Source organism: Trachypithecus francoisi, unplaced genomic scaffold, assembly GCF_009764315.1.
Source record: "Trachypithecus francoisi isolate TF-2019V2 unplaced genomic scaffold, Tfra_2.0 Lachesis_group17, whole genome shotgun sequence".
In the NCBI taxonomy this organism is placed as follows: domain Eukaryota; kingdom Metazoa; phylum Chordata; class Mammalia; order Primates; family Cercopithecidae; genus Trachypithecus; species Trachypithecus francoisi.
This window is the reverse complement of record NW_022681462.1, coordinates 54,725,948-54,752,032: the sequence shown is the minus strand read 5'-3', so window position 1 is coordinate 54,752,032 and position 26,085 is coordinate 54,725,948. Positions and strand designations below refer to the sequence as shown.

The 26,085-nt window shown below is 37.5% G+C and overlaps 1 protein-coding gene across 1 annotated transcript; it reads left to right on the top strand.

Moving 5' to 3' along the window:
- Positions 1-3,733: 3,733 nt before the first annotated feature.
- On the top strand, positions 3,734-4,609 carry LOC117062315 (40S ribosomal protein S3a-like). The gene has a single exon (XM_033175735.1). It carries the CDS (start codon positions 3,756-3,758, stop codon positions 4,548-4,550), a length of 795 nt encoding a protein of 264 aa, XP_033031626.1. The 5' UTR covers positions 3,734-3,755; the 3' UTR covers positions 4,551-4,609.
- Positions 4,610-26,085: the final 21,476 nt, after the last annotated feature.

Here is a 26,085-nt window from a genome sequence, read left to right as displayed (position 1 = left end):
AAACATATAAGTGAAAGCTTCAACAGTAGACTACATCAAGCAGAAGAGAATCTCAGAAGTCAAATACAGGTCTTTTGAAATAACCCAGTCAAACTAAAATGAAGAAAAAAAGGATTAAAAAGAAATAAGCAAATTCTATGTGACATGGGAAAACGTAAAGTGACTAAATATATGAATTATTGCTGTTCCAAACAGTGAAGAAAAAACAAAAGGATTACAAAATCTGTTTAATGAAATAATAGATAAAAACATCTGAAGTCTAGCAAGAAATTTAGACATCTATTTACAGGAAGCTAAGAGATCACCAAACAGATAAAATGCACAAAGGTCTGCTTCATAGTACATTATGGACAAATTATCTAAAGTTAAAGACAAAGAGGGAATTCTAAAAACAGCAAGAGAAAAGCATCTAGTCACCTATAAGGGAACTTCCATCAGACTATTAGCAAATTTCTCAGCAGAAACCTTACAGGGAAGGAAAGGATGAAATGATATATTAAAAGTGCTGAAAGAAAAAACTTACCAGCCAAAGATACTGCATCCAGATATTATATCCAGTAAAAGTACCCTTTGTAATGAAGAAAAAATAAAGTATTTCCTAGACAATCAAAAGTTGAGGAAATTTAAACCCACCAGAGCAGCTCTACAAGAAATGCTAAAAGGAATCCTAAATCTGGGAGCAAAAGAACAACATCTAGCAGCATGAAAACCGACAAGAGTATAAAACTCACACACAGAGCAAACACACAAATCAGGAAAGGAAAGGACTCAAATGGTATTATTATAGTATACCACCAAATCACAATGACAAAAAATAAGAAAACAAGAAAGGAATAAAGAATATACAAAACAAAGTCCTGGAAACATACAACCTACCAAGAATGAATCAGGAACAAACAAACAGACTAATAACCAGAAGTAAGAAAGATTGAATCAGTAATAAAGTCTTCCAAGAAAGAAAAACCCAAAACTGGACAGATTAACTGCTCTAAAAGAAAATAAAAGGGGGGACTAGTTTCAATATTCTTCCAATTATTTTTTAAAAATTGAAGAGGAGAGAATATTTTCTAACTTGTTCTATAAGGCCACTACAACTCTGATACCAAAACCAGACAAGGAAATGACCAAGAAAACTATAGGCCAATACCCTTGACGGATGTAGACACAAATATTTCCAACAAAATACTAGCAATCTGAATTCAACAGCATATCAAAAAGATAATATACCATAATGAACTCAGATTTATACCAGTGATGCAAGGATGGTTTAACATACACAAATCGATAAATGTGATAAAACACATCAATAGAATGAAGGGCAAAAACCATATGATGATCTCAATAGATGCAGATAAAACATTTAATAATATTCAGCATCTATTTATGATAAAACTTCTCAACAAACTAGGCATAGAAGAAACATGCCACAAAATAATAAAGGTTATATGTGACCATCCCATAGCTAACATCAGAATGAACAAGGAAAACTTGAACACATTTCCTTTAATAACTTGAACAGGATAACAATGCCCAATTTCACCACACCTATTCAATAAACTATTGGAAGTCCTAGCCAGAACAATCAGGTCAGAGACTAAAATAAAAAAGTATCCAAAATGAGGAAAAAGAAGGCAAATCATCCCTCTTTGCAGATGGCATGATCTTACGTTTAGATAAAGCAGAGCACTCTACCAAAACCTCTTAGAACTAGTAAACAGATCCCATAAAGTCACAGGACACAAAATTAACATGTGAAAGTCAGTATCATTTGTATACACCAATAATGAAATAGTCAAAATAATTATAAAGGCACAGCTGGGCGTGGTGGTTCACGCCTGTAATCCCAGCATTTTCGGGGGCCAAGGCGGGTGGATCACAAGGTCAGGAGATCAAGACCATCCTGGCTAACACGGTGAAAACCCGTCTCTACTAAAAGTACTATAAATTAGCCAGGTGTGGTGGCAGGTGCCTATAGTCCCAGCTACTTGGGAGGCTGAGGCAGGAGAATGGCGTGAGCCCGGGAGGCGGAGCTTGCAGCAAGCCGAGATCACGTCGCTCTACTCCAGCCTGGGTGACAGACCAAGGCTCCATCTCAAAAAAAAAAAAAAAAAAATTGTAAAGGCAATCTCATTTATAATAGCTATAAAAAAAAAAAAACCCATCTAGGAATAAATGTAACCAAGATAGTAAAAAATTTCTACAAGAAAAAGCACAAAATACTAATGAAAGAAAGTAAAGAGGATAGAAATAAATGGAAAACCATCTTATGCTCATGGATCAGAAGAATTAACAGCACTAAAATGACCATACTACCCAAAGCAATCTACAGATTCAATGCGATCCCTATAAAATACTAATATCATTTTTTTACAGAAAGAGCAAAAAACTTCTAAAAGTCTCAAAGTGCCTAAATAGCCAAAGCAATCCTGAGCAAAAAGAACAAAGTTGGGAACATCACATTTCAAAATATATTATATGACTACAGTAACCAAAACAGTATGGTATTGGTACAAAAGCAGGCACATAGACTAATGAAATAGAACAGAAAATCTAGAATTAAATCCACATATTTACAGCCAACTAATCTTTAACAAAGCTGCCAAGAACATACGCTGAGGAAAGGATATGCTCTTCAATAAATGGTGCTGGGAAAACTGGATAATCATATGTGGAAGATTAAAACTGGACTTCCATCTCTCATCATGTATAAAAATCTACTCAAGATAAATTAAAGACTTAAATGTAAGACTTGAAACAATATATGTACTGGAAGGAAACATAGTGAAAACTCTTGGACATACTGTCTACGCAAAGATTTTATCGCTAAGACCTCAGAAGCACAAACAACAACAAAATAGACAAAGGAGACTATATTAAACGATAAAAACTTCTGCACAGCAGAAGAAATAATCAAGAGAATGAGGAGACAACCTCTTGAGTGTTAGAAAATATTTGAAAATTCATCTCATTGTAAACTAGTATCCAGAATATATAAGAGATTCACACAACCTAACAGTAAAAACAGAAAAAAATCCAAGTTTCTCAAAAGAAGACATACAAATAACCAATAGGTTTATGAAAAAATGCTCAGCATTACTAATCATCAGGGAAATGTAACCTGCAATAATATATCATCTTACATGTTAGAATGACAATTTTTTTTTTTTTTTTTTTTTTTTGAGACGGAGTCTCGCTCTGTCGCCCTGGCTGGAGTGCAGTGGCCGGATCTCAGCTCACTGCAAGCTCCGCCTCCCGGGTTTACGCCATTCTCCTGCCTCAGCCTCCGGAGTAGCTGGGACTACAGGCGCCCACCACCTCGCCCGGCTAGATTTTTGTATTTTTTTTTAGTAGAGACGGGGTTTCACCGTGTTAGCCAGGATGGTCTCGATCTCCTGACCTCGTGATCCGCCCGTAGAATGACAATTTTTAAAAAGACAAAAATACAACAGATGTTGATGAGGATGTGGAGAAAAGGGAACTCTTGTACACTATTGGTGAGAATACAAATTAACACAGCCTGTATGAAAAACAGTTTGAAGATATCTCAAAAAAAAAAAAAGTAAAAGTGCCATATGTTCCAGTAATCCCACTACTGTTTGTTTACCTAAAGGAAAAGAAACCAATATATCAAAGGGATACACTCCCATGTTTATTGCAGCACTATTGACAATAGCCAACATATGGCATTAACCTGAGTGTCCATCAACAGTTGAATAAAGAAACCTCTTAGACCTTTCGGCTCCCTGATCAGCGCCATGGCGGTTGGCAAGAACAAGCGCCTTACGAAAGGCGGCAAAAAGGGAGCCAAGAAGAAAGTGGTTGATCCATTTTCTAAGAAAGATTGGTATGATGTGAAAGCACCTGCCATGTTCAATATAAGAAATATTGGAAAGACGGTCATCACCAGGACCCAAGGAACCAAAATTGCATCTGATGGTCTCAAGGGTCGTGTGTTTGAAGTGAGTCTTGCTGATTTGCAGAATGATGAAGTCGCATTTAGAAAATTCAAGCTGATTACTGAAGATGTTCAGGGCAAAAACTGCCTGACTAACTTCCATGGCATGGATCTTACCCGTGACAAAATGTGTTCCATGGTCAAAAAGTGGCAGACAATGATTGAAGCTCATGTTGATGTCAAGACTACCGATGGTTACTTGCTTCGTCTGTTCTGTGTTGGTTTTACTAAAAAACGTAACAATCAGATACGGAAGACCTCTTATGCTCAGCACCAACAGGTCCGCCAAATCCGGAAGAAGATGATGGAAATCACGACCCGAGAAGTGCAGACAAATGACTTGAAAGAAGTGGTCAATAAATTGATTCCAGACAGCATTGGAAAAGACATAGAAAAGGCTTGCCAATCTATTTATCCTCTCCATGATGTCTTCGTTAGAAAAGTAAAAATGCTGAAGAAGCCCAAGTTTGAATTGGGAAAGCTCATGGAGCTTCATGGTGAAGGCAGTAGATCTGGAAAAGCCACTGGGGACGAGACAGGTGCTAAAGTTGAACGAGCTGATGGATATGAACCACCAGTCCAAGAATCTGTTTAAAGTTCAGACTTCAATTAGTGTCAAATAAAAAGTGCTATTTGTGAAAAAAAAAAAAAAAAGAAAGAAATCTCTTAGAACTAATAAACAGATTCCATAAAGTCACAGGACACAAAATTAACATGTGAAAATCAGTAGCATTTGTATATACCAATAATAAAATAGTCAAAAAATTATACAGACAATCTCATTTATAGTAGCCACAAAAACCCCACCTAGGAATAAATTTAATCAAGGTGGTAAAAAAAATTCTACAAGGAAAAGCATAAAATACAAATGAAAGAAAGTAAAGAGGATAGAAACAAATAGTCTTCAACAAATCATACAAAACGTAAATTAGGTAAAGGACACCATATTCAGTAAACAGTGCTAGGAAAATTTGATAGCCACATGTAGAAGAATGAAACTGGATCCTTATTTCTCACCATTTACAAAAAATTAACTCAGGATGGATTAAAGACTTAAATCTAAGACCTGAAATCATAAAAATTCTAGAAGAAAACCTAGGAAGAACTTCTCTGGGCATGGCCCAGGCAAGGGATTTATGACCAAGACCCCAAAAGCTAATGCAACAATAACAAAAATAATAGGACTAATTAAACTAAAAAGCTTCTGCACAGCAAAATAAATAAACATCAAAGTGAACAGACAACCTACAGATTGAGAGAAAATATTTGCAAATTATGCGTCCAACAAAAGACTAATATCTAAATTCTACAAGGAACTCAAATCAACAAGGACAAAGCAAATAATGCCATTAAAAGGTGGGCAAATGACATGAATAGATATTCCTCAAAATAAGATATTCAAATGGCCAAAAAAAATGAAAAAATTCTTAAAATCAGTAATCATCAGGGAAATGCAAATTGAAACCACAATGAGATACCACCTTCCTCCAGAGATAATGGCCATTATTAAAAAGTCAAAAAACAATAGATACTGGTATGGATGTAGTGAAAGCAAAAGCTTTTACATTGCTGGTGGGAATGTAAATGAGTACAACCTCTGTGGAAAACAGTGTGGAGATTTCCCTCAGAAATGAAAGTAGATCTACCACTGCTGGGTATCTACCCGAAGGAAAAGATGTCACTACATCGAAAAGACACCTGCACACATGTTTATCTCAGCACAATTCACAATTGCAAAGATATGGAATCAAGCTAAGTGCCCATCAACCAATGAGTGGATAAAGAAATGTGGTGTATACATAGCATGGACTGCTACTCAGCCATAAAAAAAGAATGAAATAATGTATTTTGCATCTACTTGGATGAAATTGGAGACAATTATTCTAACTGAAATAACTCAATAATCAAAAACCAAATACCACGTGATCTTGCTTACAAGTGGGAGCTAAGCTATGAGTATGCAAAGGCATACAGAGTGGTATAACGGACACTGGAGTCTCAGGATGGGGGAGGGTGGGAGGAGAGTGAGGGAGGAAAACTATCAACCTATGGGGCACATTGTACACTACTCAGGTGACTGGTGCACTAAAATTCCAGACTTCACTCCTATACAGTTCATCCATGTAACCAAAAACCACTCACACCCTGAAAGCTACAGAAATAAAATTTTAAGAAGAGAGAGAGAAAAATACGTGGCATATACAAACAATGGAATACCATTCATTCAAAAACAGGAATGAGATCATGTTTTTTGTAGCAAAATGGATGGAACTGGAGTCATTATGTTAAGTAAAATAAGCCAAGCACAGAAAGACAAATATCACATGTTCTTACTCATATGTGTGAACCAAAAAGTTGCTCACACGGAGGCAGAGGTGGAATTACTAATATCAGAGACTGGGAAGGGTGTACGGGTGGTAGGAGGGAGTAATGAAGAGAGGTTGCTTAACTGGACAAACATTGAATTAGATAGAAGTAAATCCTAATGTTTGATAGCAGAATTGGGTGGCTATAGTTAACAACAATGTATTGTATTTTTCTAAACAGCCAGAAGTGAGGATTTCAAATATACTCAACACATAGAAATGATAAATACTTGGGTGATGAATACTTAAATAACCTGAACTGACCATTACACATTCTATGCATATAACAAATTTCACATGTACCCCATTAACATCTACAAATACTATGTATCAAAAATAAAAAATAATGAAATAATAAAGTATGAGAAATTGATTCTCCAAGGCAGTAATGACTTACAGTAGACTAGTATCAGTGAAAATTCAAGGATATAGTGGATTTAAGTTATTTGAAGGAATTCCCATGAAACAGGATAATCAGGTGGATAAGCTATCTTTGGCTCTACATAAAAAATTGTATTTTGTCACAAAAGTTGATATTACAAGTTTCCATTAAGTCAAACTACTGTTTAATGTTCACGTATTGAAACTTTGCATAATTGTGTTTCTATAACTTTGGGTCAGATAATTTTATGACAATCTTTTAAAATTCACGTATTTGGATTCAAAGCAGCTACTGCTTCTTTTCTATTTATCATTTTGGAAACATAAAGTAATTAAATATAATTTTTTATATCAAGGTTTTGTTTTTGTTTTGTTATGTTTTGTTTTAGAGTCGGGGTTTGGGGTTTTGCTTTGTTGCCCAGACTGGAATGCAGTGGCACAATCATGGCTTACTGTAGCTATGAACTCCTGTGTCCAAGTGATCCTCCTGTATCAGCCTCCCAAGTAGTTGGGACTACAGGCATGTGCCACTATGCCCAGCTAAAAATATCAAGTTTTGAAATCATGAAAAAACAATCCAGATTTCAGATTTGATGCTTCCATATTTTGAAGATTTCTTTTTTTTTTAATTTTAAATGGTTCTATTTTAATACTGTCAATCTTCAGATTTTTGTATTTTGAAATTTTTCATACTTTGCACAGGAAACAGAAGTGAAAGTTTGAAAAACATAAAGTTTAAGAAGAAAAATAAAATGTTAAAAATGTCTGCCTTGTGCCCTGCTTAGTTCAACATACACAAAGATAAATATGAATACATTCTCTCTCTCTCTCTCTTCCCCCTGCTCCATCTGTCTACATGCAAACACTTCGAAAATTCCAGTTAAGAGGATGTTTCAAGGGAATACATGAGATGAGCTGACAGATCTACTAGAATATCTATCCATTTCTAATAAATGTATAAAAAGTGGTTTCCTGAGAAATATTTTCAGGATCCATTCGGCCTGGAATTAATTGTTTTGATACACACTGAGTCAATATGTTGCTTGAGCTTTGTTATTTAAAATTAACCATTTTATTCTAAATTGCAGTCTAAAATTATAGAATCATTCTAACATAAAATTCAGTTGTTCTGACTACCAGAAGTTTCAAATGTCTCCCATTTAGTTAAAATTTGTATATAGACACATGTATTTTCAGCATAGCATACCAGCTACCTGCATGGAGGAATCTCAAGTAGCAGTATCAATTACTTCACCAAATCAAATAATAATCTGCTGAAAACCAAAAATAATCATATAAGTAATGAGATAAATTGCAAAATTGGCCACAGTCTTTCTCCCCTCCCCTTGCACTGTGACTTTGGTGATCTATCTTCCCCAAAAGACATGGAGTCTCTTTCTCACTCTTTGAATCTGATTGGCTGTCGGCACTTACTTTGGTTATAAGAATGCAGCAGATTGCAAAATTTTTCTCCCACTCTGTAGGCTGCCTGTTCGCTCTGATGATAGTTTCTTTTGCTGTGCAGAAGTTTTTTAGTTTAATTAGATCCCATTTGTCAATGTTTGTTTTTGTTGCAATTTCTTTTGGCATCTCTTTCATGAAACCTTTACTGCAGCCTATGTCCAGAATGGTATTTCCTAGGTTGACTTCAAGGGTTTCATAGTTTGTGTATTTTCCTGTGTCATGGGGTTCCATCCTTCAAATAATTTAAGTCCACTAAATTTGTTGGATATTATATTTTTCTGATCTTATTTACATAGCAAAATTTCTATTTAAAACAAACTTTTCACTTTTCAATAGTAATCATTATTGTTCCTATTTGAGTAACTTACAAAGTATGTAATTATAAATTACATACAATATAGACCAATTGTTTTTATTTAAATGATGTCTACATTTTATTTATAGCGAATGGCAACATTGTTTCTTCAGTTTAGATAGCTCGATCTAATCAAAGAACAGATAGACACACTGATAGGAATGATATAACAGGTTCTAATCCTAGTTTTAACAAAGACAAAGATAATAGTCCATTTCTTTGCCCTCTGTTGTCTCATTTATGAGGGAAAGAGAATGAAGCCTCCTCACTAGTCTTTGAGGGTGGCTGTCAGGATAAGGTGAAATGGTACATCTTCAAGCACTTCAAAAAGCATAAAGGGCTATGTAAATGTAAAGTAATGTCATTGTTACATTAGGAGAATAGACTCTCCTAAGCCTCATAAATATACAGACAGGAAAGTTAGTCCCTACATAAAAATTAATCACTTTAGTGAAATACAAAAAGCACTTTCTTGCTCTCTCTGGGAAGTTGAGGGGACATCCTCTGGTGGGCCCTCCAAGCATTTCACAATAAATCTTGCATTTCATTAATCAACTATGGGCATTTAAAAAGGCCACTTGTTTTCTAGTTGTTGCTTAAAATGAAAAATGCTGCCCTAGGTGACTACTTTCTGATTAATCTGGATATTTACTGCACTATTTCTCATGTTATCATCAATCCACACAAATATGTAAAGTCAAGAGGCTGATAAAAAGATTATGCTCAGTAAAGACAACAAGAGGGAATGGAGTGGCAGAGAGATAGATAGAAGTAGAGGCACAGAAAAAGGTGAGGGGGAGATAAGTGTCTGGAAGAGTAGAATTTTCAAATTTCAAATGCATTTCTTCTGCTAAATCATGATTTTTTAGGAGAAAATCAGGTAAACCCTTGTTAACTTTGTGAACTTCATAATGACTAGATCTGTTTACTATTCTTTGGTGGATCTACTTACCTCAGAATGAAGTCCTGATAAAATTAGAGTTTTAGGTATCATATCCACTTGGACCATTTCTCTTTGTCTTATAATATGGTTTCACACTGAGCAGGGCCTCTAACCCCAACCAGCTATGGTAAGCATATGTGGTATGAGTCCCAGTGGGGTCACAGTGGAATAATGAGGCCTATAGTGGAATAAGCAGTCACATAAAACAACTATGAAGTCTGTAAGACCTGAAGGTTGTGCTGTCACATATATTTTCTCTCTTGTTCTCTCCTCCCTCCTCTCTGTCTCTCTTTTCCCTCCTTCTTTCTCTTTCCTTCCTTCCTTCCTCCTTCCTTCCTTCCTCTTCCTTTCTTCCTTTCTTTCTCTTTTCTCTTTCTCTTTCTTTTTTCTTTCTCTTTTTCTTTCTTCTCTCTCTCCCCTTCCTTCCTTCCTTCCTTCCTTCCTTCCTTCCTTCCTTCCTTCCTTCCTCCCTCCCTTCCTTCTCTTTCTCTCTTTCTCTTTCTTTCTTTCGACAGTCTCGCTCTGTCCCTCAGGCTGGAGTGCAGTGGGGCAATATGGGCTCACTACAACCTCCAACTCCTGGGCTCGAGCATTTCTCCTGCCTCAGTCTCCTGAGAAGCTGGGACTATAGGTGTGCGCCACCACACCCAGCTAATTTTTGTATTTTTAGTAGAGACAGGGTATCACCATGTTGGTCAGCTCCTCTCTAACTCCTGACCTCAAGTGATCTGCCAGCCTTGGCCTCCCAAAGTGCTGGGATTACAGATGTGAGCCACTACACCTGGCCCCTCACCTCTCTTTCTTCCCCTTCCTCCCAATCCCTTCCTCCCAGCTCACTAATGCTCAAGATTCCTTGATTCCCTTTACAGAGGCAAATCATCTTTTGGGAGACAGTTAAAATAACACTTCAAATTAAAATGCCCCTGAGAAAGTTAACAGAAATTCATTCTAACAACTGCTTAAGTGATCACTAATAACTCCTTCTTGAAAGCAGGATATCATAGGCAGGAGGCAGGCAGGAGATTGTTAGTTATCCTGATGGGAATTAAGAGAAGGACAGTGACAGTAAAAGAATGTCACCGATTTTTATTTCAAAGGTGGACTTAACAGACTTCACAGTTTGGGCAAGGAATTACCCTACCTAGGTGGTGATATGGTTGGATCAAATAAAACAAATTCCAGTACAGGAACAGCAAGTTGAAGGGAGTGTGCTCCCAATGGCAGATCTCTCAAGCCATTTTGGAGGAGAGCACCATGTGAAGTTTAGCAGATTCTGGTAGGTGATTTACTGTCCAGTCATTGCATGGCATAGACTCAGCCCTCACCCTTGAAATCCAATTGATTAAAAGTTTGCCTTCAGTTACACAGAGTACTTTCAATTCATTTCATGAAGGAATCAGAGCTGGAGAAAGGAGAAGTCAAATCATAAATTGGTCTAAAAAGTTAAATCACTAGCAGAGGATTAAAAGGAGTGGAAGAGAAGGCCCTCTGAGGACATATGGTGTGAAATGATCTGGAATAGATCTTCTTACTCACAATAACCAATTACTGTCTACACTGCACTCTTCCAGCAGATAGTATCAGCAATTGCAGTTACTACAGGATTCAATCATTTTAGCAGAGACACCAGGATGTGCAATGGGTGCTGATTATTGTTGGCATGTGAATGGAATATTCTTCTCATACATGACTAAAGATCAATTCCAAATTCAAGGTGTGGAGGTCCTTGGAAATAAATTAAAAGCAAACAAAACTTCCATCTTTGTTAAAATTTTGATAACTGGACCATATCTACCATTTCTTGTGGCAGCTCTGATAGCAGCCAATTAGAAGAAAACTCTCGCTTTCCTATTTAGTGCATCTGAGCAGTAATCTGAAGGGTAATTATACAAGCTCTGTGATGAAAGTGTAGCTAACAAGCTTCTTCTGTAGAGTAAAAAATGTATTCTTTTGCTCATGGCAAGGTCTTGATATGAAATCAAAAAATTAATCCCATGTATTCTGTGGTTGAATTAATACAACCACTGGAAACTGTAATCTGCCTGTGAAAGAAATAGCCCCTTTTCATTCACATCTTGTGATATTTTGCCATTGTTTAAATTTAGCTTCACACTACAACTTTATGTAAAGCAGAGACTTTAAAATAATATATTGACTGTCACTGCACTTCAAAAAGGGAGATTAAAATAGACCCCAAAGAATTAATCATCTCTGCCTGCAATAAAATCTTACACATGATTTTTGGTGTACACTGACATACTTTGAACCACATCAGAAAGTTCACCTCATAGAAAATAAGCAATATTTCTCATTAGATAAGTTTTTTAAAAAGATTTTGAAGATAAAAATGTGTTTACTTCATCTTCAGTCACTTTGATTCTATTACTTATTCTTCTTTACAATTCATATAGAAAATGTGGCTTACCTTAAAACCTGATTTCATTTGACATATAGATAACATTGAGTATAAAAGGTACTTTGGTCTGATTGGAAAAGTAAGAAGTTAGAAGATAAACCTACAACCTAAAGTTGGATAGTTTCAAAAGAAAATAATAGAATGTTCTTGGGCTTCCAATGCTTCATCTGAAAAATGAGAATAATAACACCAAAATTACTGTAGAAGGTAAATGACAAAAATTTCAAAACATATTTTAAAGTCAAACGTGCAATATGAGTGCTGATAAGATGGTACGTTTATTATTTAAAAAGTATTTTTATGAAAAATGCAAAAAAGTAGTTGTTTTTTATTTTATAACTGGAACATGCCTCATGCTGGAGTTTACTAGTTGACTATAATCAATAATAAAAACACATACAGGCTCTGCATTTATATATTATATAAGAAAGAATTCTTTTAATAATTTACATGCCACAATTACATTCTGAAAATTTTTAAAAAACACAGTTTTACCATGCTGTTCAGGTTTTAATTAGACAAAATATGGACACCTTAGTCAATGGCAGTAATTAAGTTTGCAAAGGCCTATGGGAAATCTCACATTGGAATTGTTTCCATGGGAAGCTTCTCTATATTAGATATTAACAGACCCATCAATTCAATCTTGTAAAGAACTTGAAATGACTTATGAAGAAATGGTCACAGAATGGTGACATGGAAGCTGAAGTACCCACTAAATGATGTCCATAGAAGGAGGGAAGGAAGGGAAATAATGGGAAGTGAAGGGAAGGAAAGGAAAGGAGAAAGGAAGGAAGGAAAGAAAGGAGGGAGGGAAAAAGGGAGGGAGGGAGGGAGGGAGGAAGAAGGAAAAATAAAAGAAAGTACCAGGCATAAGAAAGTTGAAGCCATAAGAAAGCAAAGCCAGAGGCTGAGAAAGGAGTGCAGAGTTTAGTGGTTGAGAGTGAGAGCATGAACCATGAGGAGGGTTTACTTATTCATAGGAAAAAAAAAAAAAGTGGTAGAAGCAGAGATGGAAACTTCTCATCACAGCGTGACAGTGTAAGGAACTACAGATTCTTGTGCTCAAGGGACAAGATAACATACTTTTGAAAACTGCAGCATATCATAATCCACGTCTACTTCAATTGGACTGTATGGCCTTTGAGCCAATTCCTTGTTCTTCATCACTGTTTTTCCTTTATCTTCACAAATTAGGCAATAATCTCCATAAAATGAGGCAATGTCTCCTTTCTTCTCAACCTACAATAACTTAGCTTTTGGACCCTTGACAATGAGATCAACATTTTTACCTCAAAGTTAGCCCATTCAGTTGCCTCAAAGTTAGAAAATGAGAGATTCAGATATCAGATTTTAGCTTTGCCAAGACTATTATTTACCTTCTTTTCAGTTAAATTTGAAAGCAAAATGATTACAATCTCAAAATATCTAATAATTTCTGAGTTGACCCTTCAAGTTACGGCCCTTACCCTTATTTTCTTCATTTCTGTATAATCTGAAATCACACCACTACCTTTTAAATACTAGCAAAAACAAATCAAAAGAACTAAGATTTAAACTCAATTCCTTCTACCATCAACATGAAAATTATTCAGAACCAGCTTTTTCAGAGGGTTAAAAAGTGGATTAAGTTAGAGGAGTTAATATTTCATATGTATAACCCATTATATTATATTAAACACTTATGCATACACTTATACATACACATGCTATTTTAAACCTCATTTTTCAACCATAAAAGTAGGCAAATTGTGTTGTCTTTATTATCTACTTGTCAAATAAAGCAGTACAAGAAGTTTAAATGCTTTGTCCAGGGTTCTAGAACAATTCGGCAGAAGTGGAACTAAAAGACAAGTGTTCAACTCATAGTCTATTTCCCTTCCTGTGGCACCACATTCCCAGTCATGTCTGTTACAGTCAAGAGGACTTTGGAAGAATTTCAAAGATTACTGGTGGCAATATAGTAGATTTGAACATGTTTGAATTTTTGAAGGCAAGTGAAGAGATACTAAAAAAGATACAGCTCTGAGTGGAGAGAGGTATGGGGTTGTAGTCTTAGAAATTCCCATCCCGCTGGAATTGGAGAACATTACACTAAGTAAAATAAGTCAGGTACAGTTTGTCAAATACTGCATGTTCTAACTTATATGTAAAATCTAAAACCATTGAAGTTCTAGAATCAAAGAATAGAGTGGTGGTAACAGAGGCTGGGGATGTAGAGAACAGGGAAGTGATGGCCCAATGGTACAAAAGAGATTAGACAAGACAAATGTGTGTTTTCTTGTTCTGAGTTATATTGCACAATGTGGTGAATATAGTTAAGAATAAAGTATTATACATTTCAAAATTGAAGAGAGAATAAATTTCAAATGTTCTCATGACAAAAAAGTTAAGTATTTGAGGTGATGGTTACGTTAACTAGTATGATTTAATTATTCCACATTCCATTCATAAATGTTGACATTATTTTGTACCCTGTACAATTACATGTTGTCTATCTACAACTAAAAAAGAAATTCCCTTCTGTCTACTCTTTATATAACACCTATTGTGTTGTGAGCTGCACATTCTTTAAAAGATTAACCATCTCTGTCTCATGGGTTGTGGTCTTAATCCCAAGGCAGTCAATTTTAGGCCTGGGAACATTTTCTTAACTCTCTCTCAGTGCTTGCTTCCCAAGGGCAGGAAGAAAAAAGGATTTCTTAATGAAAAGAGAATAGAGTGCTCTTTTCACAAAGATGAGACTGTGTGGATATAGAACACTGCTCAGGAATAACAAATAACCACTGTGAACTGATGATGAGAAACCTTAGGGATCAAAATAAAATGCTAAGCCACCATTCTAGGGAAAAAGAAATCACAGAATACTTTAAAAAACGACAGCAAGCATGAATTTTTCATTACTTTTGAAAGAAGCAGTATAGATTTCTAGCAGATGAATTCTATTGTGATAATTTCACTGTCTTTCAAATATATGAATGGAGAAAATGGTTAATTTATTTTATGGGAGAATGATCAACTTTCATGAGATTGCTCTATGAACACTTCAATTTTAAAGATGCCAGATGTTTCTGAAATATTTCACCAAGTCAATCTGTGATTCAATGAACCTTCTTTGAACCATACTAGTCTTCAAATGCTCTGACCAGTATGGGTTGATCGCTCTCTAGCTGTGACATAAAGCTGTTTACTTAGACCTTCTTTCATCAACAACTTGGAACTCACTTTCATCTCTCCGGTATTGGAGGCTGTTTTTTTTTTTTTTTTTTTTCTTTCTTAGATACACTCCTACTTTCGCTCAATAGCTTCCTGAAAAACATTCATGGAAGTTAATTTTTAAGGATCTTTTATCACTAAGATACCTTTATTCTACTTTATACTAAGTATTGCTATCAGTTACCATAGGTTAGGCATGTTAAAGTGTTACATGACACCACAGTTTATGTAGATGTGAGTACTTCTGGTCTGATTCTCTAATTCTCTTTCTCTTCTTTGCTTTTAACCAGTATTTTCTGGGAGACCCAAAACTTACTTTTTACACTTTCTATTGAGGTTTTTATATCTTAAAATCATATTTCTATTCCCTACAGCTCTTGTTAATACTCTTTAATAGCAGCATAGCAACCTGTTCTGGCTTCATGAATGTATTTTCTCTTATCTTTCTGATAATATTAATAATTTTCCAAGTTTTATAAATGAAATATCTGCATTTCCTTCAAACTGAATATTATTATTTTGTTTGTTTTGATGTCTGACCTCAATATTAAAGACCTCTCTCAATGTTTGGTGTTTCTTGGGTAACTACTGATATTTACATACGGGAATTGAAAGTTAACTGAAAACCAGGAGTAGCCCATGAAGTTTGTTAATTGTAAGTCTTTTGAGAGGTGATTGAACTTGTACGCCATAAAAACGTGACTATACATCTTTCGGTCCTTTCTCTTGGGCTAAGCTGATCCCAGGGCATAATAATAGCAATAAATACTTACCTGGTATTTATTACATGCCAGAGTTCCAAGTACTTATAAGGTAATATTTTATTTAACCCCAAGAAATTTATTAGAAAGGTACTATTTTTATCCCAGTGTTATAAATGAGGATAGTGAGATAAAGAAAAATTGAGTAACTTGTCCAGGGTCACACAGCTAACTCCTGACACACAACCCAGCAGACTGGCTCCAGCATCCAGAACACCACATTGCCTCTTGTGTTCCCACTGAGAAGATAAAAGCTCAGAGTTATATATATGGGTGAAAGGGCTACAATGTCAACATTCTTTGTTGGACAGTTCTTTGTGTGGACAGTTTTTTGCTTCATCTCCCCGTGTTCCATAAACACCCTTCAACACTACTTGGTGTTGCCTCTTGTACTCAGCCAGTACCAAATCTTTGTGTTTTACCCTTTCTAGAGGATAAATCTTGAGGTTTCTGCAGCATCACAGAAAGTTGTCGTACTGCTTGGAGGGAAGATCTGAAGTCTACAAGACTTATTAAACAGATTTTTGACCAATCTTTTCATTATTACCACTATCTTCTGACTTCCAGTGGATCTAGCGCCATGGATTCATGAGATGTGATGTGTGTGTGTGCAAATCATGGTGCTTCCCAGCTTTTACAATGACCAGCTTAGAATTTAGATTTTCAGATGGGCCAAAGTATTTACCATATGTTCTTTTGGTTTCCAGTTCCCCAAATTTTATCATCTCCTTTCCCATTTCTGAAAATGTTTCTTTTCTTTCTTTTTTTTTAAAGATGGAGTTTTGCTCTTTCTGCCCAGACTTGAGCGCAATGGCACAGTCTTGTCTAACTGCAAACTCCGCCTCCCTGGTTCAAGCAATTCTCCTGCCTTAGCCTCCCGAGTAGCTGGGATTACAGGCGCCCACCACCATGCCTGGCTAATTTTGTATCTTTAGTGGAGACGGCATTTCACCATGTTGGCCAGGCTGGTCTTGAACTGCTGACCTCACGTGATCCACCCACCTTGGCCTCCCAAAGTGCTGGGATTACAGGCATGAGACACCGTGGTCGGGCCGAAAATATATATTAAAAAAGAAAATTCCCTTACTGTTTTAATGAGTTATTAGTAGGGAGCAGAGACAAATTTTATACCAAATAGCCTATTTCTTTTCTTTCTTTTTTTTTTTTTTTTTTTGAGATGGAGTCTCACTCTCGCCCAGGCTGGAGTGCAGTAGCGCGATCACGGCTCACTGCAAGCTCCGCCTCTCGGGTTCACGCCATTCTCCTGCTTCAGCCTCCCGAGTAGCTGGGACTACAGGCACCTGCCACCATGCCCGGTTACTTTTTGTATTTTCGGTAGAGACGGGGTTTCACCGTGTTAGACAGGATGGTCTGGATCTCCTGACCTCGTGATCCACCTGCCTTGGCCTCCCAAAGAGCTGGGATTACAGGTGTGAACGACCACGCCCGGCCTCAAATAGCCTATTTCAACTGGAACTTAGTTACGTTTTTTTCATTCAAAAACATCTATTTTAGATGAACTACTCTCCCATGGCAAACACTGGAACTTATTTTGGGTAAACAAATTTACTTACAAGATATTACGCCTGGAAGGGAGAATGATTATTTGCTTAGTAATGATCTGTATACCAGGCAATGGGAACAGACAATTTAATCACCTTCGCTTGCTAGTGTATCCATTCAATACATAATAATACGCCAGACTTTATGTATAAATTAAAATAAGCTGTGGGGAGATGCTGTCCTCAGGGGGCATTTGGCAACTGCCTGAAGATATTTTAGTTGTCACAACTGGGTGGGGGGTGCTACTGGTATCTATCGAGCATAGGCCAGAGATGCTTCTAAACATTCTACAATCCACAGAATGGTCGTGACATCAAAGAATCATCTTGCACAAGATGTCAATAGCACCAAGGTCACGACATTGTGAAATAAAGTCTTATGAAAATAATAATCAGTTGAAATTGTAAAGACCTGGTTTCTCCTACCAGCACTGCTTTAGACCCTCTGATATTTGTGTCTTGGTTCCTTTCGATTTTATCAAAAAGGGAGCCTCAAATTGCATCGCTGTTAGCCTGTTACTTCATCTACAGGATGCTTCGGCTCAAAGGGGGAAAGTTTTCCCAAATCCTTTACTTCTGCTTTTATCAGAATGAAGTAGAAGACTGCTCTCCTATAGCAAAAAAATCTTCTACAGCAACAGCAATAAAGATCCACAAGGATGGCAACCTAAGACAATCTGCCCGGAGCCTTGTGAATACTGACTGGAAAGCCGGGGGTAGAAGTACCTTCGGCAGGCCAGGCACGGTGGTTCACGCCTGTAATCCCAGCAGGATTGGGATTACAGGAGGCCGAGGCGGGCGGATCACGAGGTCAGGAGATCCAGACTATCCTGGCTAACACAGTGAAACCCCGTCTCTACTAAAAGCCGGGCGAGGGGGTGGGCGCCTGTAGTCCCAGCTACACTCAGGAGGCTGAGGCAGGAGAATGGCGTGAACCCGTGAGCCGGGGCTTGCAGTGAGTCAAGATGGCGCCACTGCACTCCAGCCTGGGCAACAGAGCGAGACTTCATCTCCAAAAAAAAAAAAAAAAAAAACAGAAGTGACGTCGGCGAGAGTACTTCTGCTCACAGACAAAACAGGAAGTAGCTTCCTCCCCTAAAGAGAGCTAGCTCTTCCAGGAAGTGTGAATGCCTACATTACCTTTTGTGAATTAAAGAATTGGTCTCATTGTGCCAAAAACTTAAAACAGATTCCACAATTGAACGTTTCTAAAGTTGCTATACTTTCTGAAGAACATCTCATGGGAAAAAGTTTATTTAGGCAAAAAACATACAGTTTTCTCCAGTCATAGAAGATTTATTGTGTGAGGGATTTGCTATACCAGAGACTGGAGACACTATAACAAAATTCATCTGCCACAAAAATGTACAACTACTTTCAAAGATAATGAAAAATTCATAGCTCAGTTTTTTCTTTAACAGAGTTGGTATCATTTTCAAGTAGAGTGAAAAGGCATATGTTCTACATTATCTTCAGTTCTAATGTGTAAAAGAAAAGCGTTTTATTTTTCTGTGAAACTAGATGATAGTTCATTTCCACATAAATGCCTCTTCATCACTCTGTCCTGACCAACCTTCCCCTCCATTTTACCTGAGTCCTTATAGGAGTCCACATCTTTCCTATTCTAACCTTCCGGATGTGGGTCTTCAGCATTAGTTGTGTGTGAGCGTGCACATGTGTGTGCCTGTGTGTGTCCTGGAGTGGGGAAGAGGCATGTATTCTTTCTAGAATTCTAAAAGAACATGTAACCAAGTGCTTTAAATTTATAGCTTTGCTCATGTTGCCCTGTTTCTCTTGGATTTTAAAATACACGCTCATTATATTGACCAATTTTCACAACACTCACAGCAATTTTGAAAATTGTATGGTCACTTTTTTTTTTTAAGGAGATCTCGATTAAGGTAAATACTTCTATAATTATGTCATTTACACTTTGGCTTATTTTCTCACTTAACTATAAAAATGAACATAAAATTACCTTCTACTATTTTGTCTAAATCTTTATCTTTCTCTCCTAAATATACTACCAATATCGTGAGGGCCATTGACCATTAGAATATGATAAGAAGCAGTCGATTTTCTTCCTGCAGAACAGATATTTGAAACAACACAGGGGATTCTTAAGCAAAGCCTATTATTTTCTCCAAGCTGAACTTGAAAGTTGCCAGACCAAGCAGAAAACAGATTGGTGGTGTTTCAGTTCAAAAATACTTAAATACTTAATCACTTCAAAATTTTAGCGCTTTGAAAAAGAAATGAATTTTCTGGGATCTTTTATAATTCAGGTAATACACCTTTTCTTAAGATCTTCTGGTACTTAAGTGAACATGAGCATTTTCCTGAGACATATTAAATAAATACACACATAAAATTGAAATATATAATTATATTTTATGACAGTGTTGATATAAAGATGAAAATATAAGTATACATTCAAACATTTTCTTTAAAAAATCGTTTTTTTTCTGATTTAAAAAATCAAAATATTTTCATGGGCCCCTAACAGTATCACAAGCCCTAGGCACTGTGCTAGCTTGGTCTGGTAGATAAGTTGGCTCTGACTTCTGCCATACTCTGTTGGTCAAAGCAATCACAGGGCTTACTAGATTCAATGGGATGGAAAGTTCAGCTCTACTTTTTGTTGGGTTAAAGTCAAGGAAACATTTCAGAAGAGTATGTGGATGGGAGATACTGTTACAATCATCACTAGAAAATAAAATCTGTCAAAATGAACGTGCTTCTGAGAAACATGTGACCTTTTGCTTTCTTTCTTGGAATGTACATATATAATAACTGAAGATCTATTCCCAAAGTCATTGAGAAGGATTAAAGTAATATTTCCTGGTACTCAAGATTTTCAGGGAAATGTAAATCAGCCTTACTGTTTTCAAAATGTTGGTATACAAATATAAAGATATATTGTACACTCAGGAAATTGTTGCTGAAACAACTATAACTTTACAGATACTTTCAAAAAATCTAAGTGCATTTATGAGAAAATAATTTCATAGGCAAGTCAAACACAATACTAAGGAAACTGATGTTATGTTGCTTCAATTTCAAGGCAAAGTAAAAGCCCAATCGAGTAAACATATATCCATACCATATCATCAAATGAATGAAAGAGTTACCAGTGAGTATCCATGTTGGTTTAATGGACCTGACTGTTTTTGATGTATCTTGGTGCAGAAGACAATACCTGCAATGTCCTGAGAAATTTAAGCCTCTGTCTTTCTCTGTCTCTGCCTCTCTCTCTCTCTGAGGCGTGCACACATATACACACAATCTATTATATCCAGTTTAACAGAAAAAATATTTCTAAATAACAGAAATACCACATGTAGGTGACAAAGTGGAAATTCAGTATACTCAAGATTACTCTGGGTATTTTTCTTCCTCTTCCACAGAAATACGAGGCTATTTTTATTAATGCATGGTAATATACTAGACTGTGGTTATGTAAGTCCACATACTCAAGGTTATTTCAAAATACCAATTATAGCCACACTGGGTTAGCTTGGAAGGCTGGAATGAACAGATGGTCTGGTATGTGGAAGATTGATTTTACATGTATGAGACAAAAACTAAGTCAAAATGGAGAACAACACAATATCATACAAAATAATCATTTCAAGAACAGAACATGTAAGAATGGACTAGACACCTGTACAATTTTCAAAACATCACAAAATATAAACAAATGTTTAAAGAGGTAGCAATAATTTAGACACTAATTTTGATATTTCAAATGTAGAAAAAAATTAGTCTTTTATCCATCCAGCACTCATTCTTTTGGAAATTTTACACCATCATTGTTTAGAGAAAGTGACCTTTCCCCAAACCCTACTTACTCACTCCAAAAATATGGTTTAAAGTTGACATTCCATCTTAAAGCCTTACTTCTACTGCCACAGAACTGATCTGCTGTGGAGCTTTAATACAATTGATTTTACTCAGGATTTTATAAAATAATTCTCAGAAACTGATAATTGCAATAAACAGTTACCAAGTACTGTATTATGTATCAAGTACTTTTGCCTGTGTTACCTTATCCAATTTTTTCAATAGCTCTAAGAAGAGATAATATTATTAATCACACTTTACAGATGAGAAAACTGAGGCACAGAGAACTTACATACTGGGGTTACACAGCCAGTAAGTACAGTATTTAAACCAAGATTAAAACCTTAAAACCCAGGCAGTGGGTTAAAACAGCAGAGCATGTATCCTTAGCTATTACGTTCTTTTATCTTTAGGACATCAAATTTGGAAAGAGCAAACATGGCTACAGGAAACCTCCAAGGAAAATATTAATAATGATTACTTATAATTTGTCTAAAGGGGTTAAACTTATTACAAAGTTTCAAAAACAATGCTTATTATGATTAAATCCTTATAATTACAGATACACTCATAAACTGTAAAGTTCAAAGTTTCAAATACTTAAAGAATATAAATTACACTCTTTTTGAAGCTATCATGATATACATACCTGTCTTAGTCCATTTTGTGCTGCTATATAGGAATACTCAAAACTGGGTAATTCATAAAGAAAAAAGGTTTAATTGGTTAATGACTCTGACAACTAGGAAGTTCAATATTGGGAATCAGGGGAGAAATGCCCAATCATAAACCTTCTAGTTTTCAGAGTCGCAGACCAATTAAACATTGAGCTGCTTACACTCATGGCAAAAGGCAAAGGGAAGCTGGAGTGTCCAGGGACATGGCAAGGGAGGAAGCCAGAGAGAGAGGATGTACCGGGCTCTTTTTAACAATCAGCTCTCAGGGAACTAAGAGAATGAGAACTCATTTACCCCTGAGGGAAGGCACTAATCTCTGCATGAGGAATCTGCCCCCATGACCCAATTCCTCACCAGCAGGCTCCACTTGCAACCTGGAGATCAAATTTCAACAGGAGGTTTGGAGGGGACAAACACTGAAGCCCTAGCAATACCATAGGAGAGCTTTTTTATTGGGAACTTATCCATGAAAACGCACCCTTTCATTTTACGGGAATTAAGGTAGAAATTAGTTTCTCAGCTGATTAGAAACACTGTGTCTCACTGCTACAAAAGTAGCACAGAAAGCTTCGCTGTTCATTAATGGTAGATCTGTGTCTGATTACAGCCCTCACTAGGCTCTAGGATTTGGAGAACACACATAATCACTTGTCCTCAAGGTTATTCAGAATAGAAACAAACTCCGGTTTATAAAGGTGTCGCTTTGAGAGTGGCCAGAAGCCTACACTTGTTTTGTCAATAAATCAAAAGCTTTGGTCTCCTGGGCTGTTTGCCCTATCCCTTTCTTGCTCCTTTATTCATCCTAAACAATAAATCAATAGGCCAATCCTGGCCAATCCTAAAATGTTTCAGCAGGACACAGAGCAGGGCATTTTGTGGTGCTAAACTTTGTGCTTCTTGCATGCTCTCTGGATACAAATAATAGAGCTCTCACTTTAATCTGTGGGGTTAAGAGAGAACACTTTGTGAGCATATATGACACATCAGAGTCTATAAACTAAAGTTGCTTCTTTCCTTGAAATTGATCCTAAAACTCAAGTTGTGAAGCCATAGTGTAAAGTCTGTAGGTCCTGAATAACTCAACTTTGGTGCCTCCTGCGATATTTTTATGCTGGAATTCTGCTTATATTGTGTGTCTCACCTCCTACTTCCACCAGGGTCAAACTTTTTATTCTCAGGTGAGCTCCAAAATCCAGACTAAGTAAAGCAATGAGAGGATTGATTTTTTTCCCCCCGTGATTACCCTCTAAAGGGAGGAAGCCAGGAACTGCTCTGCATTGTTATATTTGAAAGGAATTAAAAATAATTCTCTTAGAATAACTCTAAGATACATTTTCCCGGCTAGCTTTTTTTTTTCTTTCTTTCTTTCTTTTTTTTTTTTTTTTTTTTTGAGGCGGAGTCTCGCTGTCTCCCAGGCTGGAGTGCAGTGACCAGATCTCGGCTCACTGCAAGCTCCGCCTCCCGGGTTTACGCCATTCTCCTGCCTCAGCCTCCCGAGTAGCTGGGACTACAGGCGCCCGCCACCTCGCCCGGCTCCTTTTTTTCTTTTTTTAAAACAGAGTCTTGTTCTGTTGCCCAGGCTGGAGTACAGTGGCGTGATCTCCACTCACTGCAACCTCCACCTCCCGGGTTCAAGCAATTCTCCTTCCTCAGCCTCCTGAGTAGCTGGGACTAGCTTCCTTTCTAAATACCCAATTCCTTTCTGCTTGTAACATGTAAAATTAAATACTCAAACCACCATAGGACATACCACTGTGCTTCTAGAGTTGTAGCATCGAAACATCAGGTTCTTTTATCAGTATCTTAGCTTTCAATTTACTAACAAAACTACAGTTCTATGCTAATATTTATTTTTCCTGAGCTGTCTTTAAATCACTCTCTCAAGCATCATTATAAAATTTCTACCTTCTGTTGACACTCCTTTACCAGTTCCAACTTTTAGTTCATTTTTTAAATTATTTGCATGAAGTAATTGATTTCTCATTGTTTATATTTTTTGTCTTCTGTATATTGTGATGTTTTGACATCTCAAAAGTCTTTCTGGCCAGGGAAATACAACTTTTCCTAAGGACAGCTAAGATCATGAAGGATCAAGTCAGGGCATGCTTTTGTTATGCAAGCTAACCAATCCAGAGTCATTCCCTTCTCTGTCTGGCCCTACTCTCTAAGCAGCACTGTTCCTCACCTTAATCATCTCAGTACCAGGTAGCAGGCAAATAGGCACCACTGTAACATCTTCAGCCCTGCTGAAATTATTCAAATCAGCCAGTTCTAAACTGTGTACTCTGCCCTGCCTTGCCTTTTCTGTGGAAACAATAAAGATTTGTTTTGTTTTCAAAAATGAAGTCCAGATACTGTCAGGTGTTGGAAGTTGTCCTGTTATTCAGTGATGCCTTTGGAGATACAGGCTCTTTTCATCTTTTGCATACACTCTCCTTATGATGTTTGTCTTTGGCCTTAAGATTAAAATCTTGAGAACTATACAAGAACTATAGCTCCAGGTAATTTGACTCTTTTCAAAGCAGGATGAAGGCAAAACATGTTTAGGAATGGGCATCTGGAAAAGGGCAGCCTCAAATGATATGTTTCACAAATAATGTATTGGGGACATTGTACATATGAGTTATTCATTAAGTACCCAAGTGAGTAATATGTCTCTCAGAATAGATTTCCAGCATAGAGAATGGTATTGATGACATAGACAAGGGTATTGATGATCCAGCATAGAGAATAGTATTGAGACATGGCAATAGATGACATCGATTAGAGTGAGATTCTGAGACAAAGGAGAAATGGGAAAGTAGGGGATACATCAATATATAACATACTTCAGATACTTGATTAGAAAAAGAATGCAGGTGGGAGCAAGATGGCTGACTAGGAACAGCTCCAGTCTCCAACTCCCAGCGCGAGCGACACAGAAGACCGGTGATTTCTGCATTTTCAACTGAGGTACTGGGGTCATCTCACTAGGGAGTGCCGGACAATCGGTGCTGGTCAGCTGCTGCAGCATGACCAGCGAGAGCTGAAGCAGGGCGAGGCATCGCCTCACCTGGGAAGTGCAAGGGGGAAGGAAATCCCTTTTCCTAGCCAGGGGAACTGAGACACACAACACCTGGAAAATCGGGTAACTCCCAGCCCAATACTGTGCTTTAAGCAAACGGGCACACCAGGAGAATATATCCCACACCTGGCCAGGAGGGTCCCACGCCCACGGAGCCTCCCTCATTGCTAACACAGCAGTCTGCGGCAATCTATCCGCAAGGCAGCAGTGAGGCTGGGGGAGGGGCACCCGCCATTGCTGAGGCTTAAGTAGGTAAACAAAGCCGCTGGGAAGCTAGAACTGGTGGAGTTCACAGCAGCTCAAGGAAACCTGCCTGTCTCTGTAGACTCCACCTCTGGGGACAGGGCACAGCTAAAAAAACAACAGGGGAAGCAGCAGAGGTCTGTGCAGATGCGGACGACTCTGTCTGACAGCTTTAAAGAGAGCAGTGGATCTCCCAACACGGAGGTTGAGATCTGAGAATGGACAGACTGCCTGCTCAGGTGGGTCCCTGACCCCTGAGTAGCCTAACTGGGAGATATCCCCACTAGGGGCAGTCTGACACCCCACACCTCACAGGGTGGAGTACACCCCTGAGAGGAAGCCTCCAAAGTAAGAATCAGACAGGTACAATCGCTGTTCAGCAATATTCTATCTTCTGCAACCTCTGCTGCTGATACCCAGGCAAACAGGGTCTGGAGTGGACCTCAAGCAATCTCCAACAGACCTATAGCTGAGGGTCCTGACTGTCACAAGGAAAACTATCAAACAGGAAGAACACCTATACCAAAACCCCATCAGTACGTCACCATCATCAAAGACCAGAGACAGATAAAACCACAAAGATGGGGAAAAAGCAGGGCAGAAAAGCTGGAAATTCAAAAAATAAGAGTGCATCTCCCCCTGCAAAGGAGCGCAGCCCATCGCCAGCAGTGGATCACAGCTGGTCAGAGAATGACTTTGACGAGATGAGAGAAGAAGGCTTCAGTCCATCAAACTTCTCAGCGCTAAAGGAGGAATTACGTACCCAGTGCAAAGAAACTAAAAATCTTGAAAAAAGAGTGGAAGAATTCACAGCTAGACTAACTAATGCAGAGAAGGTC